The sequence below is a fragment of the Thunnus maccoyii genome, chromosome 13, assembly GCF_910596095.1.
Source record: "Thunnus maccoyii chromosome 13, fThuMac1.1, whole genome shotgun sequence".
Taxonomy (NCBI): domain Eukaryota; kingdom Metazoa; phylum Chordata; class Actinopteri; order Scombriformes; family Scombridae; genus Thunnus; species Thunnus maccoyii.
This window is the reverse complement of record NC_056545.1, coordinates 4,129,635-4,151,841: the sequence shown is the minus strand read 5'-3', so window position 1 is coordinate 4,151,841 and position 22,207 is coordinate 4,129,635. Positions and strand designations below refer to the sequence as shown.

Genomic DNA, 22,207 nt, shown 5'->3' with positions numbered 1-22,207 from the left:
AAGATCCCCTCCAGACATGTTTTGAGACATATAAAAATATTCTGCTCTGAATAATAATTTGGGTCTAATACATTTTTTTCCACACACACAAAAAAAAGTTGAATTACATCATTAAAATTCTTAAAATGACATCCCCTCCTTCTCCCTAATGTAAAAATCCAGAATCTATGAATATACAATAATGTTTCATTTCAAAGGTTTTACTGCTGGATACAAGATGTCTCCTACTTAACTGAGAAGTCTGTTCTCACTGTTTGTGCATTGGAGGCTTCATGTTTTCACATCAGACTTGTGTTGATGTCACAAATCATGCTTGTATGTATAGCTAACGTCTTAAACTCACATTTTTGGTGAGCACGAAGAAGCTTTCCTCCTTCAGCAGATGAATGTGAAAACAGCCCTCTAGTGTCAAACTCTGCACATACATTATTCTGCATAGTGAAGCTCAAACATCCAACTGAAGGAACGATTTTTTTTTTGTATTTTTTTTTATCATGTTACATATTTGTAGCAGAGCAAACCCTGATTCTGCATCCAGGCATTGATAGCCACAATGTTAAAGAAATATAACACCTCCAAATCAAAAGTACTTTAGGGAAACAGTAGTCCCATCAACTATAGTTAGGTTGATGTTTGTATGTCATTTTGTTCCATGAGGGTCTCTCATCAGCAAGTTGGCATTGTTGCAATGTAAAGAATGACACAATTAAACTTGAAACAGTGATTGGCTGCTGTAGTAACAGCTTTGGTTGACACCTGGGTTCTTTCGATGTGGAGTTTACATGTTCTCCATGTGTCAGCATTGGTTTCCTCCAGTCTAACAAAGTAAATCAACCCTAAAAATGCACATTCAAGGACACAAGAACATAACTTAATGAAAAGACGACAGTAATGACAGTAATGTGACTCATAGTGATACTCACGCCTCATGTCTCTGAAGTATATTGTCTGTCTGTTGGGGTTGAGCAGCTGGATAACCGAGTCGTCATTGTTCTTCACCCGACAGCTGATGATTGCCATCTCACCCTCCACCACCGACACATTGTCTGTCACCAGGTTCTGACTCACCACTGGTCGAGGCAAAGACAAGAACACATATATTACCATGGTGTAAATGCAAAGAGACAAGGGACAGCCTTTTTTTAACAGCATTTTGGCAAAAAAAAGATTTTTAAATGCAAATGATTACAATAACTTTCAGGTGTGTAATTGGAAACCAAGATGGAGGTGTGGCTACATAAATAACTGGGAGGTAATATAAATGAAATCAGGGCTATAACAAGAGACAAAGCCACAGATTCAACCAGATCTGTATACCATATCTCACCACATATAAAACCTTATTATAATTTGACAGTTTTCTTAAACGAGCCATACATGAACAAATTTGGATGTCAAGAGGCCTTTGATGTGTTTCCCCACCAAGATCACATAAGATAAATGTGAGACATCACAAGAAGATTGATAGGATACACTAGGCCTCAAGCAAGAGGCACGCGTCCCAACAGATTCCTTCTTAAAAATGCATGTACGAGTGATTTAAGAACATTTGTGGCACTCATCAATGTTCTCACCGTAGAATTTTCTCTTAGGTATAAACAAAATTTACGAGTGGTCCAAACCTGTTGTACATGTCATGAATAGATCATCTCTGCCTTTCTTCACTGTTGAGAAACACTTGTTTGACATACAACTATAATGTCCTAAATGGATTTAATTTGAGTTTAAATATGATACAGAAATTAACAAAAAAAACCCCAACAAAAACTGGTAAAACAAACTTAATGCAAAATTGATATTCTGTTTACCATATCATCATCATCATGGCTGCCAACTTACTGAAAGGGTTTTTAGATTTTATGATTTTTATGGCCATATTTTGTCACAGAAACTTCTACATTTCAGTAGTTGCTAGAAGACTTCTCTCACTCCTACAGCTGCCTCAGGTCTGTGTCCAGTATGATATGATGATGATGATGATGATGAGTATGATGTGTTGTAGCTGACAGTATAACATCATTTGTAGACTATAATATTCTCCTCTAATATCTCTGTGACTGTCATATCTTGACTGCCTCCCATCACGGAGTACTTCGCTTTAGAAAGATGTTTTTTAGCATCTAACTTCACGTCAAAGCATTCCCTCTTTATTTCTGTCAAAGTACAGAGCTGTTCTAATGACATGTTAGCTGGATTCATATTTTGTTATTATTTCAGATGTCCTACTGTCACTCCTAAATTTGTTCCATGTTTGTCTTCTAATTTCTGAAAGCAAGACTTGAAGTTGTGCAGTGTTTTTACTCTTTGGGAACCTTTTTGACAATGAAACTCGCCCACAAACAAAGCGGAACATGGAGCCTTATGTTGACATTTTAGGGATGTGGATTATGCAAAAGATCACATCTCACAAACGCGCACCTAGTAATAAACAGGTGACATTCATCAGGCTGAAAGTTAAGAGAGCTTGTTGAATCCCACATGGACTTTCATAATTTCCTCTTGTTGCTTTGTGCAAGAACAAATATAAGAGAAAAATAAGAAAACAAACAAAAGCTTGGGAACCCCTACTCCAGGACACACCTTTACAAAAAAGGAGTAAAGTCGATGGATTCATTAAGCTCAGTGAATGTTGTGACTTCAAAATGTTTGCTGAGTGTTCTTTTTAAATTCATTTTTAACCCACAATTTAAAGAACACACACCTTCCTATTCATGTTTATTGGATATGTCCTGTTCATGTATAACATAACATTTGATGAGTGGTAACATGCAGCAGGTAGTGGACCAGAACCACTTAATATGTGTCCAATATATATATATATATATATATATATATATAGAGAGAGAGAGAGAGAGAGAGAGAGAGAGAGAGAGAGAGATGAGTGACCAAGGAAACTGCTCAACAAGCCTGTGGGCTGAGAAAAATTGGTCACAGCCGTCATCAGTCATCAGCCACCACTTAGATTGCTGCACTTCCTTGTTTCACAAACAATATCTCTGCCTGAAGAATGAAAAATGGATTATTTCTAGGTCTCAGCTACGTTGACTTGAAAAACTACAGTAATAACATTTCAGACTTTGCTTTGGGGTTGCATCAATTGTTGTGGTTGACGGTAAGCCCTGAGTGGGGCTTTGGTTTATTTTAAATGAACAATACAAAACTTACACTTGGCAGCTTGCCAGTGGTGGCTAGTTGTGATGTTTGTCCTAGGTGCAACATTTTTATAGTGAGATGCACAAGAATGCTCCCAGACATACTCAAGGCTATGTGGTCACAAATAGTCCGTCAAAGTGACAAAATCAAATCACCACTTGTTGGAGACACATGTCACATACATGTTGAACCAATCAAACCAACCAATATTAGCTTGTGGTCTTTCATGACCTATGTGCTGTCCAAAGGTGATAAGGAAGGGCCAGAGGTGGACATCCAGGATTAGGGATATCAACTAGCATGGTGTCATGGACCATGTTACAGATTTTGTCAAACTAGGCAATAGAGGCCAAAAAAAACCCCCAAAAACAAAGGAAACAAACATTATTGTCTTTCCATTGTCCTGGACATAGATTTGGTTGTCTTTCACTATGCACTATCAGGATAAAAAAAGCAATTACTTCTTGTCATTGTATACACAGTCCTGGCCTTTAATGGTCTCAGTAGATGGAATAGCCATCAAGTTTAGTCTCCGCTGTCAAAAGCTGATTAGTTTTTATGTGGAAAAGGATCACATTGCACCAGCATCCCACTTAAGAAATATGACAGCTATTATAAACCAGTGGTTCAATATGAAGCTACAACTTACAAATGAGGTTGGGGGATCATTGTATTTTCACTTAATTTTAAAGAGCTCTGCTTATAATATGCTGACAATGTGTTTCTCTATGTTACCACATCAAATTAAGAGGCAGGGCTACATAAATTAAGCCACTTCTCTAGAATACACTAGATGTTATGGAGAGAGCTGCTGTTTTGCCGAGCTTTCAAGTTGAAGTTGAGAAAATAAAAAACAAAACAAAAAAAACTTATGGATAGTCTTTTTAATTCCCTGTTTTACTTTCTGCCTACATACGAAAATACATCAACTGCTAATTTGCATGCCTCAGTTGTCAAGCACCTCTAAATATCCCTGCCATTTAGGAGACGAGGATGAGGTAGGAAGAGAGAAATTGCATCCTCTGATGCTGACAGATAAGGATAGACAGCTTAACAAACGAGATTCAAATCAGCATCCCTTGGTGGCCCAAACACAGCCATAAATAAATGAGCTTCGATGTCTTTAATATTCAAGACTGAACCTAATTTTTCAAAGATGTGCAGAGGTAGGCGGTAGAATGGGCATCTGGTTATGATAATACGCTAACACACTACAAAATGCTGTTCAAGGCATCCACTGAAGGTTACAAGGCAGCTGCAGGGTGCTGCAAGGTGTCTACTAAGTTGTGTTTTAAGCAAGTAGAGGTAGTGGGAAGGACTTCAAATGATGGCCACCTTGTCAGCTGCTTAATTGTTCCTGTTGTGCTGAATAAACAACTCTGACATGCTGGAAGATGGTACAGGGAGGCAGGAGGGCTTTACACTAATTAATGGCCAACAACAGCCATGTGCCGTGGCCACCTAGGACACTGTCAGAGGTCCCACAGAAAAAAAGCCTCTGACATCTTGGTGGGCAAACAAAGGCTGTTTAAAGCTGCAACATGAAGCTTTTTAACATTTCAGAATGTAGTTTTGGCATGAAAGTCTTCAGGGGGAGGTGTGTCAGAAGGCCACCGTGAAGAGCAAAAGCAAAAAAAATGTCATTGTTGATACTGGAACAGTTTCTTATTCACTGTCTCACACAGTGTCTACACAGGCTGCATAGCGAAAGCAGCATGTTAGCAGAGCAACAGCTTCAGTGCTCCAACTGTGTCTACACATGATGTGTTCAGGCACAGTAGGCTATTGAGTGTGTCCCCTGTGTTTTGGCAGCACTCAGAGCCCAGCACACAATCACTGTAGTTATGCGTGCAAAACGGAGGAAAACAGACTTGAAAATATGGGTGTAAAGTACGAATGAAACCAAATCCAAACTTACAAATGCTTTACCAAGCAACAACAATAAAATTAACACTGATACACGATTCTTAGTCAAAGAGCTAAACCCTGTAAATAAACTGGCTTCAGTTTTTTGACTTCAGTTACAGTGTGGGTGTTGCTTATTTCTTGATGATTATTATATTTTGCAAACTAACAGATTTTGTGCCGTAGGCGGACAATTACAAGGACAATTTAACTTGACAATTGTTTATTGTAACCCATTAATTCTTGCTGTTTATGGTCATTATTTATACTCCTGAAAGCCTAACTTGGTCTAGGAATAAAAATACATTTGCCTTGCCTCATTAATACATTTTTTGCAAGGTGTAAGTTTGTACTATAAACTTTTATCACTTTAAATTATATATGAACAAATATGATATTTTATAAATCACCAGTCATTCATTTGGTTATGACCATGACAAATGAACATGATCCATTGTTTCGCTAGGATTTGACTATCAAAGTAAGTCTATCAGAAATAGAGCAAAGCGGGGATTTAAGAAAGAGGGCCAAAGCTAAATGTGCTGATTTGTGACTTTGTAATCTTATGATCACAAAAGAAAACATTCATGTCCTTCTAGTAAACCAAATTATTATTCCAGAGTTTAAAAGGATCCTAAATAAGGTCAGAATATTTCCTTGTGATGGCAGAATAAATATTTTGTGAGCACAAGAAAACTCAAAATGACAAACTAAACACATGTCCCCTCTGTCCTTTTGTAAAATACAAGGAGAAGCTCTGTGTTGATGTTTTTCAGTGGAGATTGGCTGCATTCACTATGTGCTTCTTCAGTAACTGTGAGGACTTTATGGGTGCTGGGTACTTCTAGAAGCCTTTTTGACAGCTCAACAAAAAATGTGATGCATAAAGTTAACCAACTAAGGGGCAGAAGAAGAAGACAAATAATTCCTTCAAAGAAAACTCTCCCATTGAAGGTTTTAGTGAAACACATTTAGTTGCCACTGACAGTCCTGCAGAGCAGAATGAGAACAGTAGAAGATAAACTCTTATATTTGAAACAGACATGATAATGGTGCATCAGAGATGGTAGGAGTAATATATAATTACTGGTCTGAGCTGCACTTAGTGCATTCCTTCAAATGTTTAAATCTATCACTTAATTTGCCTTTTTCCATCGCAGATCAGCTGCTGCGTTTACACACAAACACAAAGGCATTATTACTGTCCATTTGTCCACTGAACAGATGAAGAATCAGAAGTCTAACAGAAAAATCTGAGCAGATAGTTGAGAAAAAATAATCCAATGTAAAGTGTATTGGAGGCATCATGGAAAAGTTAGATGGCAAATGTCTAGCTCAACCTCCCAACAGAGTTAGTATTCAGCAAAGCTTTAAACTGCACATCTTTTCAATCTCCCAAGCAATATGAGATACAGTATATTGTCTGGAAACTATCTGCATCCATCTATCCCTGGAAACCCTGCACTACATGGTCGGGAAAAAGGAATATATCACTGTTTTACTGGCCTGATAGGCTACGCAGTCAAAAACCACAGGGCCTTCTGGAAAATATTATTAGATTATAGGACGACCTAATGACTGGAGAGTTATTGTTCACTGGGAGCGATAAAATACAAATATGATTTCCTATATACAAAAAGCTGCCAGCTTTCATTATTTTCAGAACAACATGAAAATCAATTTAGAGACTTGTTTGAGATAGAAAATATGAATGAACTTTTGTTTTATTTCATCTGTTTTATTTTTTATGACATTTGAGTTTTGAGTTGGCTGCTTAACAGTAACTTCTAACACGAAAACACAAAGGGGACAAACCAGCTCAAAGGACCATGGTAAATAAATAACTAATTGAACAACATTAGCAACACAGACTACGGAACAGATGGCCGGTGGTGGGCATGTGCAAACAATCTGACAAAGAAGAGGAAGTAGAGGTAACTTTGCAAACAAAGCATTCAGACCAAGCTGAAGACCTGAATTCGGACTTCCAGGGAGCATTTTAAATATGGTCACCTCATGTTTTGGAACTTTGACCATGTTTAACGTTGACATGTGATGTTATAACAGTATAAAAATAACTGAGTGTCTGACAATGTACTTTGAATTTATATACAACTAAATCTCTGTATTTGAACATCAGATACAATGCATCACTTACAGTCCAAACTGACCCCTGCTTATCTCTGCATTTCCACAATAATTTGAATTAAATAAAAATTAAAATAACTGATGAATGGGGCTGTGAATCAAACCTCAATAGTTTTATGGTACTGACCACAATTTGTCAGTTGCGTCAAGAACAGTATAATGTCAAACAGTGACATCCTGATTTATACAACGCAAAGTTATTATATAGCTGCTTAGTAAGCTTTTGAAAAAAAGTATAGTATATGGTATAGTATATATTTTGTTATCTGTACTAAAAATGTATTGTATTGGCATTAGTGTTAGAAAATAAAATAAAACTATGCGCAGCCCTAGTGATGGATTAGTTCCAAGTCTTTATAAATTAAATTTATTGATACGTGGTGTGCAATAAAAGGGTTAAAACATGCTGCAAAAATAGCAATATCTTACGTTACATGAAGCTGGTGTTCAATAATGCTTTGAATCCATGTTTTTTTTTCTCTCTCTTGGTAATACTGTAGGCCTTGAAAAGCATATCATACTACAAATACAAACAGATAAGGTTAAAACCGTCAAAGTGCATCTTTCATGTTTTATCTAATGTCATGTACCTCTGATATTTCCAACTTTTTCAACGGCCAGTAACATATTTGGCCCATGGCGCTCAAAAAGGGCTAGATTTCTGCCGTTGGCCATCCGTGTCAAAAAGTTGGAGCAGCCGATCCTAGATTAAATTTGTCAGACAATGACAACCCACATTGCACTGTACAAAGCTAGCCAGAGGCCCAAATTCACTAAGATTGCAATGAAAGGGAAAATGCCATGTTCCATTTGCCTACGCTAACAGCCATATGTTTCCATTTGATTCAATAAGAAATGTATGCATATTAAGTTAGGTCACACAGATGGCCACCATGACAGTGAGAAAGAGTTTCATTAGGAAACAGACCCCACTGTAATGACCCCAAACCGCATCAGCACATTATCTTGGATATGTTCGTTGACTCACTAGATGAGGTTTTGCTTGTCGATTTTGTTTTGCACATAATGAATCACTTGTACACAGGATTGAAGGATAAAAAGGTTGCTGGAAATATTAAATATTAATCCACACATCAGTCTGTCGCTGTATTTTTTCCCATCTCAGCTCTCCCTGTGGTGTTATTAGTTGTAATAGCACTAATATTGCATTTTTATTAGTTCTATTGTTTTACATGCATTCATTCATACCCTGTCTCAATCAGAAACATGATGCAACACAAAGCAATAACATACAGTACTGTACATTTTCGTAATTTATGTGCTTAACAATTGTGTGCCATGCTATTCTCTGCACTGCTTGTGATCATCAGAGATATTAACTTCCCTTTGACATTTCAAGGAACATGTGTATCCAAGTGCATGAACAGCATACCTTAATTTTCTCCTTTTTTCTTTGTGTTGCTCCTGCTGATAAAATGACAAATCAGGCTTGAACATCTATGTGTGTGTGTGTGTGTGTGTGTGTGAGTGAGTGTGAGGGAAAGAGAGAGAGAGAGAGAGAGAGAGAGAGAGAGAGAGAGAGAGAGAGAGAGAGAGAGACAGAAAGTATAACTGAACGTGTTTGTCTTTTGCCAATGTCTGATTGCAGTCAGTCCTGTCTGATTGCATTTTTTAACAGATGTATGTGAACACATTTGATTGTATGTCTCTGTTTTGACTGCAAGGAGTTCATTTTGAATGACTGTATAAGTACAGCATTACTACCTATGAAGGCGTTTGTTACCAAAATAATGTTTACAGGATGTCATACACAGTAATGATGCAGTAGATACCATACCTTAATGCAAATGTATTGGCCCACCCTGCAGCCAAACCTGAGTGGGCCCCTATCCGACAGCATTTTATTGGCCGAGTCTAAAAATGCATTCAGTGCAACAAGGACATAATTGGACTGTTACATCAGCTGATCCATCGCGGTCAAACCAGCCCTGAACCATGATAGATCAGGATTTAATAATGAATGAATCTACTTGTGTGAGGTGCAATATGAAGTGCAGCACACACCAGGCATTAGTTAGCCAACATCACACACACAAACAAAACATCAAAACTCCTGCCCTATGATAAAGCACAGCTGACCGCAATCCACAGTATAAATCACTAGTAGCTGCTTGATAAATCTAAACTACTCCCACAATTATTTCATCATAGAAATGCTTTACACTGCCAGGAACTGCTGGCTGACAGAGTCTTTAAACCTCTCCCCACCGATAAAGCACAGCTTTTAACACTCAGAATAAATAAAACAAATAAAATAGAAATGTGAAAGGATATGAAAGGAGCAGACGATAAAAAGCACAAACTCTTGTTAGAGAAATAACTGCATTAATCATATGACTGTATGATCAGCTATGTATGTGTAATCATATAAACTATGTTTAATCTACGCATGGAGACTGAGTTCAGCTGTGTGTGAAAGCCTTGACAGTGGATGACGCTGAAAGGACATGTACCCAGTAGAAAAGAAACTTAATAAGCAACAGTTTGTTTTTTGGACAGGTCACAGACATACATCCATTTGTAGAAAGCTACGACAAAGAGCGCATGAACATAACACATGCGCATAACTTTGATTAAACAGTATCACCCCACTCTTAGCGCATGAGAACAGCAAATACTGGTGACCGAACTAGCATTATTTTAACCAATGTGGAGATTGTCATAAGTGACAGAGACATATGATGCTCCAAAACTTATCCTTGAAGGTTTCAGAACCTGTTGCCTATGTGACGGACCACAGCTGAACAAAGCCTTCCTTCTCAAATCTTACCAAATAAGTATACTTGTGTGACAACCTATTTGGTATAAAATTGATCCTGTAATCTCATTCAGGGCCTCTCATTGCTATAGTGCCTGTGTGGCCCACGTACATGTACAATTTGTGTTACTCATTAAAGGTAGTTTGAGATTTGCAGATACTGTGTCTTTGGCATTTAACTACCTCTCTCACCTACTTCCTAGACCCGCTGACCTTTCAGCTGCTTCAACATTCTTCAAAACTTAATCAGTGTTAAATCCATACATAATGAAATCTCCAAAATTTAACACACAATCTCCAAATCTTCACCAAATGGGTGAAAAATCTGGCTTTATTAAAACTTCTCCCTTAAGTGTTTTACTACAGAGTAACCATTCAAAACACACCCGTGACCCGTGGGCATCTCTGCACCTGTCAGTGTGTGAGTGTGAAGGATGGGGGCAGTAAGCTTGTTAAAAGGCCTAATAGTAATAGACAGAGTGTATAAATACAAAGTTGTTCAAAGGCAGGACCCTATGGTATTGCATCCCCCTTGCCTCCCAACTCAGGAACAATTTATGAAAATTTGTCAGTGCAACTCTGAGTAACTCATAGTATTTTCAGTACTATTGGTTTGATGTGACCAGGTGGTAAAAATGGCACAAGACATTAAATAATTCTTATTGGTGAGTCTATACGGATAGACACATGCATCATTAGCAGTTCGACTTGGCTGCAAACGGTGGAATGAATTAAATTTAGGCTCTGAATTAGTGTCAGATATGTCAGCTTTAATTTACCAAGTAAGACATGGGAATACAGCTGTGATCGAGATCATCAGGGCTGGGTACCGTGTGAATGCCTTTTATCTTTGAGATGAGTTGAGTTGATAGATTTGCTTCTAGAGTTAATCATCCAAGATTACAAACAGCAAGGAAACCTATGACTTTACTATTCAAAATGTATTTGATGCATTACTACTGAGTTGCGGTTGAAGTCTGTCATTCCAACCATACTATGTGAGAACAGAACAACTCTTCAAGCAAGGACTTACTGTGTGAATGCTGTGTTAGTGCAGACGACTGACAGCTAGAGGCAACCAAGAAAAGGTCAAGATCCTTGTATAGCCTGACCACTTCAAACAGCGGAATCCCTCTTGGTGAGGATTTGAAGGAGGCAGTTCAGTTAATTTGTATGTAGGCTACGACTGTTTAGAGGGAAGCTCAAAGAAAATAGAATTTATGGCAGATAATCCCATTGGTCAGTTGAGTGATTAGACTCACAATGATCCATGTTTCCCCAGTGCCTCATGTTAATACAGCAGCAATGTTGAATGCTAGTAATTTATAAACGTGACCTAGTGGGTCACAGGCATTATGCAAAGAGAGATGACAGTGGCAGAAACATTCAAAAAGTGTCTCTGTGGGATATAGTTCCACAGTGTTGTTGGAACCAAACGATTTAACTCAAGTGTACTTTCAAATAAGAAAATCTTGGAACTACATGCTTTATGTCAGAATTCTGTGCAACCTGTAAATAACTAACACAAGTAATGAAATTAATAAGGTTAAAGAAAGTTCAGAAGTTTGTCAAATTACTTTAAAGTCCAACTGAAATTAAATTAGCTTTTTTTTCTCTACTACAGCATATCAGCTCTGTAAATCCCTTGTGTTCTCCTTTGAGAAATTATAAGACGCCAAAAGGGAAACATTTATATTTCAAATTCTTTAATTTAATTCGAGTCTCAATAGAGCAAATCAAATCTTGAATCAAGCAATAACATGGCATTTCATCATTAACAGTGCAGATGGTCACACTGAGCCTGATTGCATCCTGCTACACAAGAGCCACAGACTCTGAACGACAACCAACATTAGCTTTCCTGCTAAGTCACTTTTTTATCTAACTTACAAACATGAACATATGTCTTGTCTTGCACCTTAGCTTGTTGAACGAGCCACCAAACAAATATTCACTGGAAAATAGTGCACTGCTAATGTCAGTTGACAGGCCAGATAGCTAAAAAGTTGCTAATCTGCAGCACATTAAGGAGCATGTAAACATACCTGAAATGATGCTTTGGACCTGTTAGATGCTCTTCGAAATCCCTGTTAGCAACACGCTGTCTAACCGTAGCTACAGCAGTTTGTTTACTCTGTCGTTGTTACATAGGATTTAACACTGGTAGCCTGTCAGCTAACAAACTTCCGACATGCCCCCACAGCCAGCTGAGACAAAAAAAGAGTATATCTGATATTTTCCCAGATTTTTTCTTCATTCAAATAATACAAAACTATTGACAACACAACCAAAAAACATGTCAACATAATTTTTGACTGCAAAAAGGGATGATTAAATGATTTCAGCTGGGCTTCAGGAGTTCCGCACAAAAATTGAGACCCAGGCCTCACCCATAGCAACTTAGCTTGACTGAACTCAGCTGCAGAATTGGGCCCTTGACCCAAATCTATACTTTTGTGTTTCATTTCATCCATTAATGGCTGTAAGCTCATCAAGCTAATACAACATGTTAGCTATACTTTGTCTCTTTAGCTCTTCCCGCTAAACAATGTGCATTGTCTTGCCACACATGACATGCAGGGATGCAGATGATTTGTGCAGTCAGGGAGAAATAGAGGAAATTTCTTGATAAATTGCATTTGAAAATAACTGCTAAATACTAAAGTTTGAGTTCTACTGGACAGCAGAACCCTAATTACTCTACAGTGTTTACTAGCCTTTTACTGCTACCACATCTTTTTTTGAGAAGTTATAAATTTCCTTCTAAAATCTGTTGCAATCATTTTAAAATTTGTCACAAATTATTCTGCAATTATTACAATTGTTACTTGAAATATTGAAAAATGACTTGGTTTATCATTATTACAAGAAGCTTACATGTTGTATATGTTGTTACAACAAGAAGATCCTGTGTCTGTTTAGCAGGTGGCCCCATCAGAAATCCACACAGAATTTTCTGTCTTTTCCATCAAGTTTTCAGTAACAGGCCTGAACCTTTAACAAGTTTTACCTCTTAATGATTTATAATTTTTGTTGAGCTGCTCACAAACTTGTATTGTTCTACTATTAATGCTTCGTGTACCCTTTAATGTGTTTATGAGTTTTGCTGAGCAGTGAATGGTTTTATAGACTGCTGGTGGGTGGCACATTACAATGCATCATATGATGATTGTTTAGCATTTTGTCATTAACTGAAAATAAACAGCTGCAGTTTTTCAAATTCATAATCCTGAGTGGAGTAAATTAATCCTAACAGCAATGGGGCCATTAGTGGGGTTATAATAGAGGGGTGAATGTTTTCCCATTGCCATGGCCTTGAATTTTGCAGGATTTAAGGATTTGTTGTAGCGTTATAGCATTTTCCTTTCACATTATTTTTTTCATTGTCCAGTTAAACATAGTGGCATTTCTGTGATCCAGGACTTTCTTAATCCTCAGTGTATAATACTTGCAGTGTGTACAATATATTCATCTAAATCATAATCCAGGATTTGTATTAGCCTCCTATGTCTTTGGCTGATCAATGAGAAATGATGCTATACCTCTGAGAGGTCTGACTGTTCCTTCTATACTGCCTTGTACATTTCAATATTCATCTTAGGGAACACATCTATCTACTGTGCTCAATACAAGCATGAGTCAAATTTAATCAAATTGTGTGAATGAGTCAGTGTCAGTTTCTTTGATGTCTATAGGCTATAGTATATTTTCTTCTCTTTATATTACAACATATTTCTCATGTTAGGGGTCGTCACATTATTAAAACAAAAAACTTCTTGTTATAATCAAATTAAATTAATTTTACCTTATTATCCAAAAGAGGAAATTACATTGCTAAATTCTTCTGAACTACCCAACTTCATGTATGTTTTTGTTTTTTACATTGACAGTTATCTTAATACCATCTAATCTCTCAACACCAGATTTTAAAAAAAGTCCAACAATGCTGTGCCGTCTACATAATTTATGATGTATCTGTCGTTTGTGTACAAAGTGTATAAAACAGGTGATAAGACGCAGCCTTGTGGTGCTGACACAACAGAAATGATTTTGACTTGATGACTATATTTCACCCCAAAAAATCATTTATCCACATAATTAACTTGTTGTTGTCCCCAAAAGCTGCTTACAGAACAGCGTGTTAGTCTGAATAATTTAAAAAGCGCTGCTAAAATCAACAGAGTTATTCGAGATAACATATATATGTAATGTTATAAACAAAATAAAATAGGAGTCTATCGTCTACCCTACAAGCTTTCTGATTGACAAACTGATAAAGATCAAGATGAGAGATGATGTCAGGAATACAGTAATTAGTTAGATTAGCTTCTCCAGACCTCTCCACAAAATGGTAGTCATTTATTTGAACTGATCTATTATTTTTAGCACAATCCAAGATTTTTCCACAGGTCAAGCACTTTGCCAGTAACTACTAACTACCGAAACAACCTCTGAAAGGGGCTAGTTAACTGATCAGCAAAATCAAGTTTGTCAGTTATACAGTTTCTTTATTTAGTTATATACAGAACAGACATACTGGTAATAACTTGAGATGTGTTCCTACAGTCTCTAAAGGTTAAAATCACAAGATAAAGTGATATGTTCTTTCATAAAACATGAAAATGAGGAAAATAAAAACACTATATTACTATATTAAGAGACATTGATCTTTATAATGAGTGTTTTAATAGATATGAACTCTTTTATTGGACTTCTAAATATGTTTTATTTATCATTTACAGTTATGAGCTCATCTTTTCTCATGGTGGCAGCAATATGCACCTGTAACTCACCCTCTGACATGAAGGAATTGAGACCTGGAGGGAGCAAAATAACAAATGACTTTTTGCCTGATTCCACCATAACTAATAATACATGTCAAGCACATCAGAGAGTCATTTTTTAAAGAAGCCATGTGAATATCAACCACCAGAGGCCTCAGTATAAAATCTGCCAATGTTTGTTTCTGTAAAGTTGTAATGAACATTCTTTTTCAGTGCCAATATCCTGCTTTTCAGTCTGACATAGCATTATTCAATCATGTAATCCATAATAGACCAAAGCTACAGCTGGTGATAGCAGGATCCCCCTTTGAGATTCCTTCAAATGTAAGATAATGCATCTGACTGAATTGCTAATAGATCGCCTCGCTTTAAAGTGTCAAATAAACACACAGAGCCTTGAGATCTAGATAGTTATAAATAAAACTCTTAAATTATATCCACACTGCCACAAATAATGAAGTACTTTATATCTTTTGCATTTTCTGAGCACAAAATGAGAAGTCAGGGGATGAAAAAAGTTATAATAACTCAAACAATGTCAACCTGCGGATGGCCCTAGTTGAATAGTCAGCGGATCAGGAAAGTTATTGGGATCCATTCTCTGAGCACCCCCAATGTTTGTACCAAAGTTCATGGCACTCCATCCGATTGCCCTACTTAGTCATCTCTAGCCATAGACTGTATTTGAACATTAGATGTGGCGAGGTGAGATGTCACCCATTTGTTTGCCTTGGAGCCAGTTGGAGGTCCAGAGTTGCAGCTCATGGTTGGAGCCATCTTTTCCGTTTGGAGCAAGGACCTTACAAATAAGGAGTTAGGGGTGTTGCCTTTCACGCTCTGGAACCACACCCCACTACCTCAGACAGAAGTGAATTCTAGCTTACTGGGAACATTGAGAGGTGCACACTTGAGCTGTGTCTCAAATCACATACTTCTGTTAGTACACTTTCATGTAGTGCACTGTGTACACTACATATTACTGGTGTAGTGCGTGAATTTTGACAGAGTAGTGTTGTCTCAAATCAAACAGCTGTTGTGCACTTACCGGAAATGACGATCCCAAATTAGCATTAGCTAGCGTTAGCATTCACGTTATCGTTCACGCTATCGTTCACGCTACCAAATCATTACAGACTGCTAAATTAACCCAAAAAACATATTGATGGTTTATATCCAACAACAGTGTAGTGGTGCTTAGTGCTAAAAAACACATGTATAACTTAAATTTGTATAATGTAGTGATGTTCACCGTAATTACATCATACCCGGCCGCCATTTCCAGTTTGAAAAGTGGTCCCTCCCCTTCCGCTACGTAGCCAAGATGGTGACCATTGAGGGCGAGAAGTGTCCATTTTTGACTGTTTTGAGTGCACCATCCAGGTACTCACAGTGCACTGCATTTCCCATACTTCTCAGTGTGAACACACTTATGCACTCAAAATGTTAAATGTAAGTACAGAAGTATGCGATTTGAGACACAGCATTGGGCTAATATAAGATACTTTAGCTAAATTGTGCTAACAGGGCAGGTATCGTAATAAAGTAAAATTAAACACTTAATGTTAAGAAAAACTGCAACAATAGTATGACTATGTGCGATTCCCCGAGCCCGGGAGAGCAGCAGGTAAGCCAACTGTCAATCAATGCCCACACAGCAGACATTAAAGCCTACTATAAGTTTTCAAGTCTTCTTAACAGAGCAATAATTTCCAAAATGACCACCAGCATACTTGTTAGAGAACCCGAAAGCGATTGAGACTATAATGACTGGTTGAAAAAAAAGTTGAAGAAGGAAAAGTTGATGCTTAAGTGAATGGGAGTCAGTTACAGCCAGCATCTAGTGGCCGTTGGTGGCATTACACTTTAATGTACTTTTCATATTGGCTTCGGCCTCAGCTGTGGCAGTTGCTCCTTGTCTCAGGCCTGTGGCTAAAATTACACTTAACATAATTGTAAATTGTATTAATCATAGAATCAGCCATAATATTAAATAATTCTCACAGCTATGTTCCTATAACCCCCAACCACACACACACAGACACAGACACAAACACTCTGTACCTCTCCCACTGAGGCTTGGTGGAACAGTGGATTTGTGACACATTATGTAAGAACAGGGTGTGAAGAGCTTTGTAGGGTGTTACATGCTTGCAGTGAGCATGTAAGTGGCTTTTGTGCTACCACTGCTGCTGTATGCTGCACAAAACACCTTTATCTCACTGCTGAGCTTAATGAGTGCAAAGCAAATTTCAACAATGCTAGTAAATAAAAATATGTATATATTTCACTGGAAGATTGTAAAGCTTTAAGTATGCTGCTATATTGTGGTTTGTTTATGATAATACACACAAAACACAAACTACCACTGATATACTTTATGTTTGTGTTGTGTTTTCTACGGCCAATTGTGAAAACCAGAATTTGCAGCTTTTTAAAAGCAGATACTGCAAAGTTACAGTGTTGAAATGTTTACAGCAGACATTGCTGCTTTGCAGAAATAACCTCATTAGGATTAGGGAAACTGCAATGCCTGGAGTCATCATACAACATGTACATCTCTTTCATTCAGTGTTACTATAAAGTAAATGATGGTCTTTGAGAAAATTAGGCAATTATGGAGTAATTATTGATGAATATGTAACAGCTGTTACAAAACAGATCTGAGTGTTGTTGCAAACATGCTACTGAATTGATTTTTCAGAGGAATTCCACACAGATTCCATAAAAGCTAAAGTTAAAGTGCCTTCCCAGCGTCTCCTAGAGGTTGAAGTTTTCACTACAACCAACAATGTCAAAGTCTTGGACACAAACAACAACACAGTAAGGGCTAAAAATTTGACATTTGTCTTGAGAGTGGCACTAGACAAAATACCCTAAAGATTGTTTAAATTAAAATTCTCATAATTACACTGAAATGCCAGAAATACATTTTATTCATTCATTTAGTCTGTCATTATGTTCATGTTTGCCCATTTCTGTTTGGGAGGGGTTATTTTGTTTCATTTTGCCTGAGCCAATCAGCGACCTATCCATCCTGCTGTCATTTTCTCTCAACATAGAAGCCGTGGTAACGGTTGCTACAGGAGCAGTTAATGTGTTTCATGGTAATTATGAAATATGTCAATATAAAAGTTGCTATTTCTGTCCACTTGTGGTTGTGTGATAATTCTCTTTGGGTTCATAAGAGACTCCAATCACATTACACAGTCATTTGAGCCATTATTAATATATAAAATGAATACACTTTGGCACAACTGTACATGTTTCTGAAAGTTTATTGTCACTACAGACTATAGATAGGTTTAGTCCACAAATGATCAGATTGCTATAACCTGTATGAGCCCATATCAGTGTAACTTCACTGATGATTTGGCCTCGTAAAGCTCAGTTTCACTGTCAGAATGCGTAACATCCTCCATTCCTCTCCTACAGAGTAGTTACATAAACCAAGTACATTACTTTACATATGGTTTTCTACAAATTAACATGTAATGCAGCCTTTCCTCTCTTTCCTCTCTTCCCTTCTCTAATTCACTTTCCTCCTGCCTTTCATGCCCCTCTTTGCTCAGAGGAGACAGAGGGGAGGTATTGTGCCAGATTCGAATAAAGAAATCGAGAAGTAAACAGAGGAGCAACGAGGGAGGCAGTGGGGATAGGAGGGAGGGGATGGATGGTATGCGGCTGGCTTCTGGTTGGTGTCGCTAATGATGAGGAAAATGGAGGTTCATGTGGGAGCCATGGCTGGATGGAGAGAGAGGGAGTTGGTGTAGTATAAAGAGTCAAGATCACTTGAGTGGTGGGCGGATGCTTTGTGTGTGTATCATCCTGCTGTGTTTTCTATCTATGCGCTCAAGTCGTGTGTGTTGACACGTGTTTATATTACACGGTGGTGGTACATGCCTTCACTTGTTTGAGTCAAACCAGGTTATCCATGAGTGAGAATGTGTGTTTGTGTGTGTGTGTGTGTGTGTGTGTGTGTGCTTGTGTGTGTATATGAGTGCGGTGTGTATGTAGGAATGGAGGGGGCAGCAGCCAAGTGATTAATGCATAAGAGAGGCAGCTGTGGTCTGGGCTCACTCATTTGGAAATATCTTTCAGGGAAGAAAGACAGAGTGGGGAGAAGGGGGGGGGGGGGGGTTAGCAGAGGAGGGGCTAGGAGGAGGAGATGCTTCTACATCCTCTAGATAAACAAAAGCCTTTATCGGGGGTCAAATGGAGCAGCAAAGGAGATAGAGAATTAGAGAATAAGGGAGGGAGGTAGAGGGCACTGCAGCATCCTTCTGCCCTCTATCCTATCAAGATTCATTAGTGTCTCCTTTAAGCATGTGTCTTCAACTGTTGAATATTTTGTGAGCTCATGCCTTGGATAAAACAAGTGGAACATGTTTAAAGGATAATTGCTGTATAGTACAACTTCTGTTTTATTTTTCTTTCAACCACTTATAGAAACTCTTATGAAAACACTCACCAAAGTAATTAATCAGACCTGAGAAGACTGCAACATTGCTACAACAAAGTCTGACCAGTTTAAGTGTTTTAATGAATGTGTTTTTTGGCAATGGTGAAAATATATTATAAGAAAAGGTGAAAATTTTATGTTTTGATTCTATGCTTGATTTAGTTAAGCTGCAACCAGTTTAATCTACTCAAGAAATGTTATCATTTTTCTTAAGGCTACATTGTTCATAGTAATAAAGAAGACAATCCGTATTGCAACTGAAATTACCTGCAGGTTTTCTGAAACAGTTTGAGTGAATTTGTCATTTCTTCATTCAATCAGTGAATTTCATCAAGATAATTTAGCTACAAGTGCCCATTATGTTTAATACCGCGGCGGACTAAAAATAGTATATTCATTTTGTATTCATGGTGCCCCTAAAATCTGCATATTGTCTTTTCTGGCAGATTAGAAATCCGAAATGAGTCTAAGCATTTGCCTTTATTGATATTGGCTTGTTGCATTCACTTTTCCCTCTAAATAGAATCCTAGTTGGGAAATACACATACTGTCATTGATATTGTGAATGTGTGCAAAACTTAATTTCTTTTTCTTTTGCTCTTTAAATGTTACAAACCATGGTGGTATTTAGAAACTGGAAATAAACAGATTTTTTCAAAAAACTTTCAATTTACCACTTTGAATCACAAAACAATTCTCCCAATCCTTCATTTTTTAAGCATTTACTGCTAAATGCTGAGCTGCCTCTAAATAAAAACTTTGTCTTTATTAAGGCTTTTTTCTATGGAATTAGAGGCTTGACTAGTGACAGTCTGGGTTCCTTATCTGTTATATTTCTCTGTGACAAACCAGATTTGCCATTTGCTTCCATTCTGCATTTGAGATGCAATAAATGGAAAAAGTAATACGGCTTTAACTGCATGTCTGAACTGGAATAAACACATGTAAGCATCCAATATATTCTCACAGTAGCATGTAGGGTATTTGCTTCATGGATAACTACATCTTTATTAGAGGATGTTCTAACTGCAGAGAAGTCACATCCAAAATAAGGAGGAGTGCAGGTGGAAAACAGCGTCTATCCTGACTCAACCATTTTAAATGTGTAGCAAGTCATGTGGATATTATGTTGAGTCAGGCAGCTGCAGAACAGCAAGAGAAAGCAGAGAGGGGATATCTCACCATCATCTCCTGACACACGCTGGGCGAAGCAGGTTTACTTGTCAGAGGCCATGACAAGTGACAAAGAACTGATGACAAAGGTGACTTTCCAGGAAAGAGCTCTGAAAATTCACTGCAATGCAATCTATCTGTCAAATAATCTGTCCCAAAGAGAGATACAACTATCACTAATAGGCTATCTGATAACTCAAAAGTATGATTGAATACATAAATAAATCAAAGTCAGAATCGGTTGATTAAAATAAATTAAAAATTGATTAATTGTACTTTTACATTTATCTTTTACTGACTGTTTTAATTTATGTTAATAATATTGTAAACACTAGGTCAGTACCCTGAGCCTGTAAACACATGAACACATAGTTTCAGTGAAGCTGCATGGATGAAGCTTTTGCTATTAGCCTGGTCCTGTATGGTTCAGTTGTACTAGTTTCAAAGGCCACATTTTTGTAGTCTGACTCCTTAAATCAACTCCTTACAAATTCACAGCAGACATAAGATTTCAGTAGTGTTTAAGCCATGAGCAGAAATTACGTGGGTGGCAGGAGGGTCCGGACCCCACCATCGTGGGAAAAACAGAGCTGTCCCCCTCAATATATTATATGTTATATGTAATATATATGTTTGTTACAAAGACCAGATGTGTATTTATGATAGAGGATACTTGGTTATGTTAAAAATGTGGGTTTTCATACCAAAATACTTTATTTTTTGTAGATAGTGACAGTAATATTTCTATAATATAATATTTAAGACTAACATACCCTACATAATTAGGTTCTAAATATATTCTTTTCTTACTGCGTGTAAAATGGCTGCCATTTTGTAATTTTGTTTATATTTTTGGAAATAAACAAAGACTTAATTCATAAAAGACATAATTACAACAAACACTGTGTTAACATATTAAGTAGGTTTCTGGCATGATTCATAATGTTCTGGACTTTTACACACTGACAGCAAAACATTTGAAATCTGCTTCTTTGGGAAAACTAAATCTAATTAGGCATTTATTAGCTTTAGATCAGTTAATGAGTGTTGCCTCTCTCCTTCTACTGTAATGGCAGAGAAAAGAAAAACAGACATCTGATTTTCAGTGCACTGAAACGCCAGGTAAGTAGAAAGACCTCAGTAATATCAAAGGCAATTTGATAAAATCTTCATAGGAAAGGGAATGAAGTGCTTATGGAAATGTTTCATAATGGTGTCATTAGGCAAAGGCAACATAGAGAACAGAGCTGGGTACAGAGAGGCAGGGACAGTCCATTAGAAGCATAAGCCCCTTTCACACATAATTCCAGATAAATTGCTGGGATAACCTTTCAGGCACTGCTAGTGATTTTAACTATTCACACATGCAGCTACATTCAGGAAAATTTCCGTCTTAAGCCTTTTCACACATGCCATGGCAAAGCCGGAATAGATGGGGCAAGGGACAGTCCAGTAGATGGCGGTAATGCAACACTTATGGATGCCAACCGCCATAAAACTCAACAGGAGAAGAAGAAAATGGGGCAAGGCCGGATGTATATGCAGAAGACGTCCCTTTTTTTCAGGAACATGGCAAGTGAGGAGGTGTTTTTGGCCGGTGCCCATGTTCTTGTCATGTATTTAATATTTAATGAGTTTGAGAGATTAATCACCTACAAAAGCATTGGCTTAGCAACCGTAAACAAGTCACGAATTGGTTTGCTCATTCCACGTGAAAGGGTCTTTCGTCAGGCAGATGTAACTCTTTACGCAGCAGATTATGCCGCAGATCAGCTGTTTGGGTCAGAAAGTGCTGCTGTGGTGCAC

The 22,207-nt window shown here is 37.6% G+C and overlaps 1 protein-coding gene across 4 annotated transcripts in view; it reads right to left on the bottom strand.

Moving 5' to 3' along the window:
- cadm1a (cell adhesion molecule 1a) overlaps nucleotides 1-22,207 on the bottom strand; it is a 411,670-nt gene that overhangs the window by 98,908 nt on the left and 290,555 nt on the right. For 3 of the 4 annotated variants that reach the window (XM_042430719.1, XM_042430721.1, XM_042430720.1), the window contains one exon: nucleotides 924-1,070. In XM_042430719.1, coding sequence (XP_042286653.1) covers nucleotides 924-1,070 — 147 coding nt within the window. Of the gene's footprint in view, nucleotides 1-923; nucleotides 1,071-12,030; nucleotides 12,175-22,207 lie in introns of those variants that run through there. The other variant, XM_042430722.1, reaches the window with a different exon arrangement.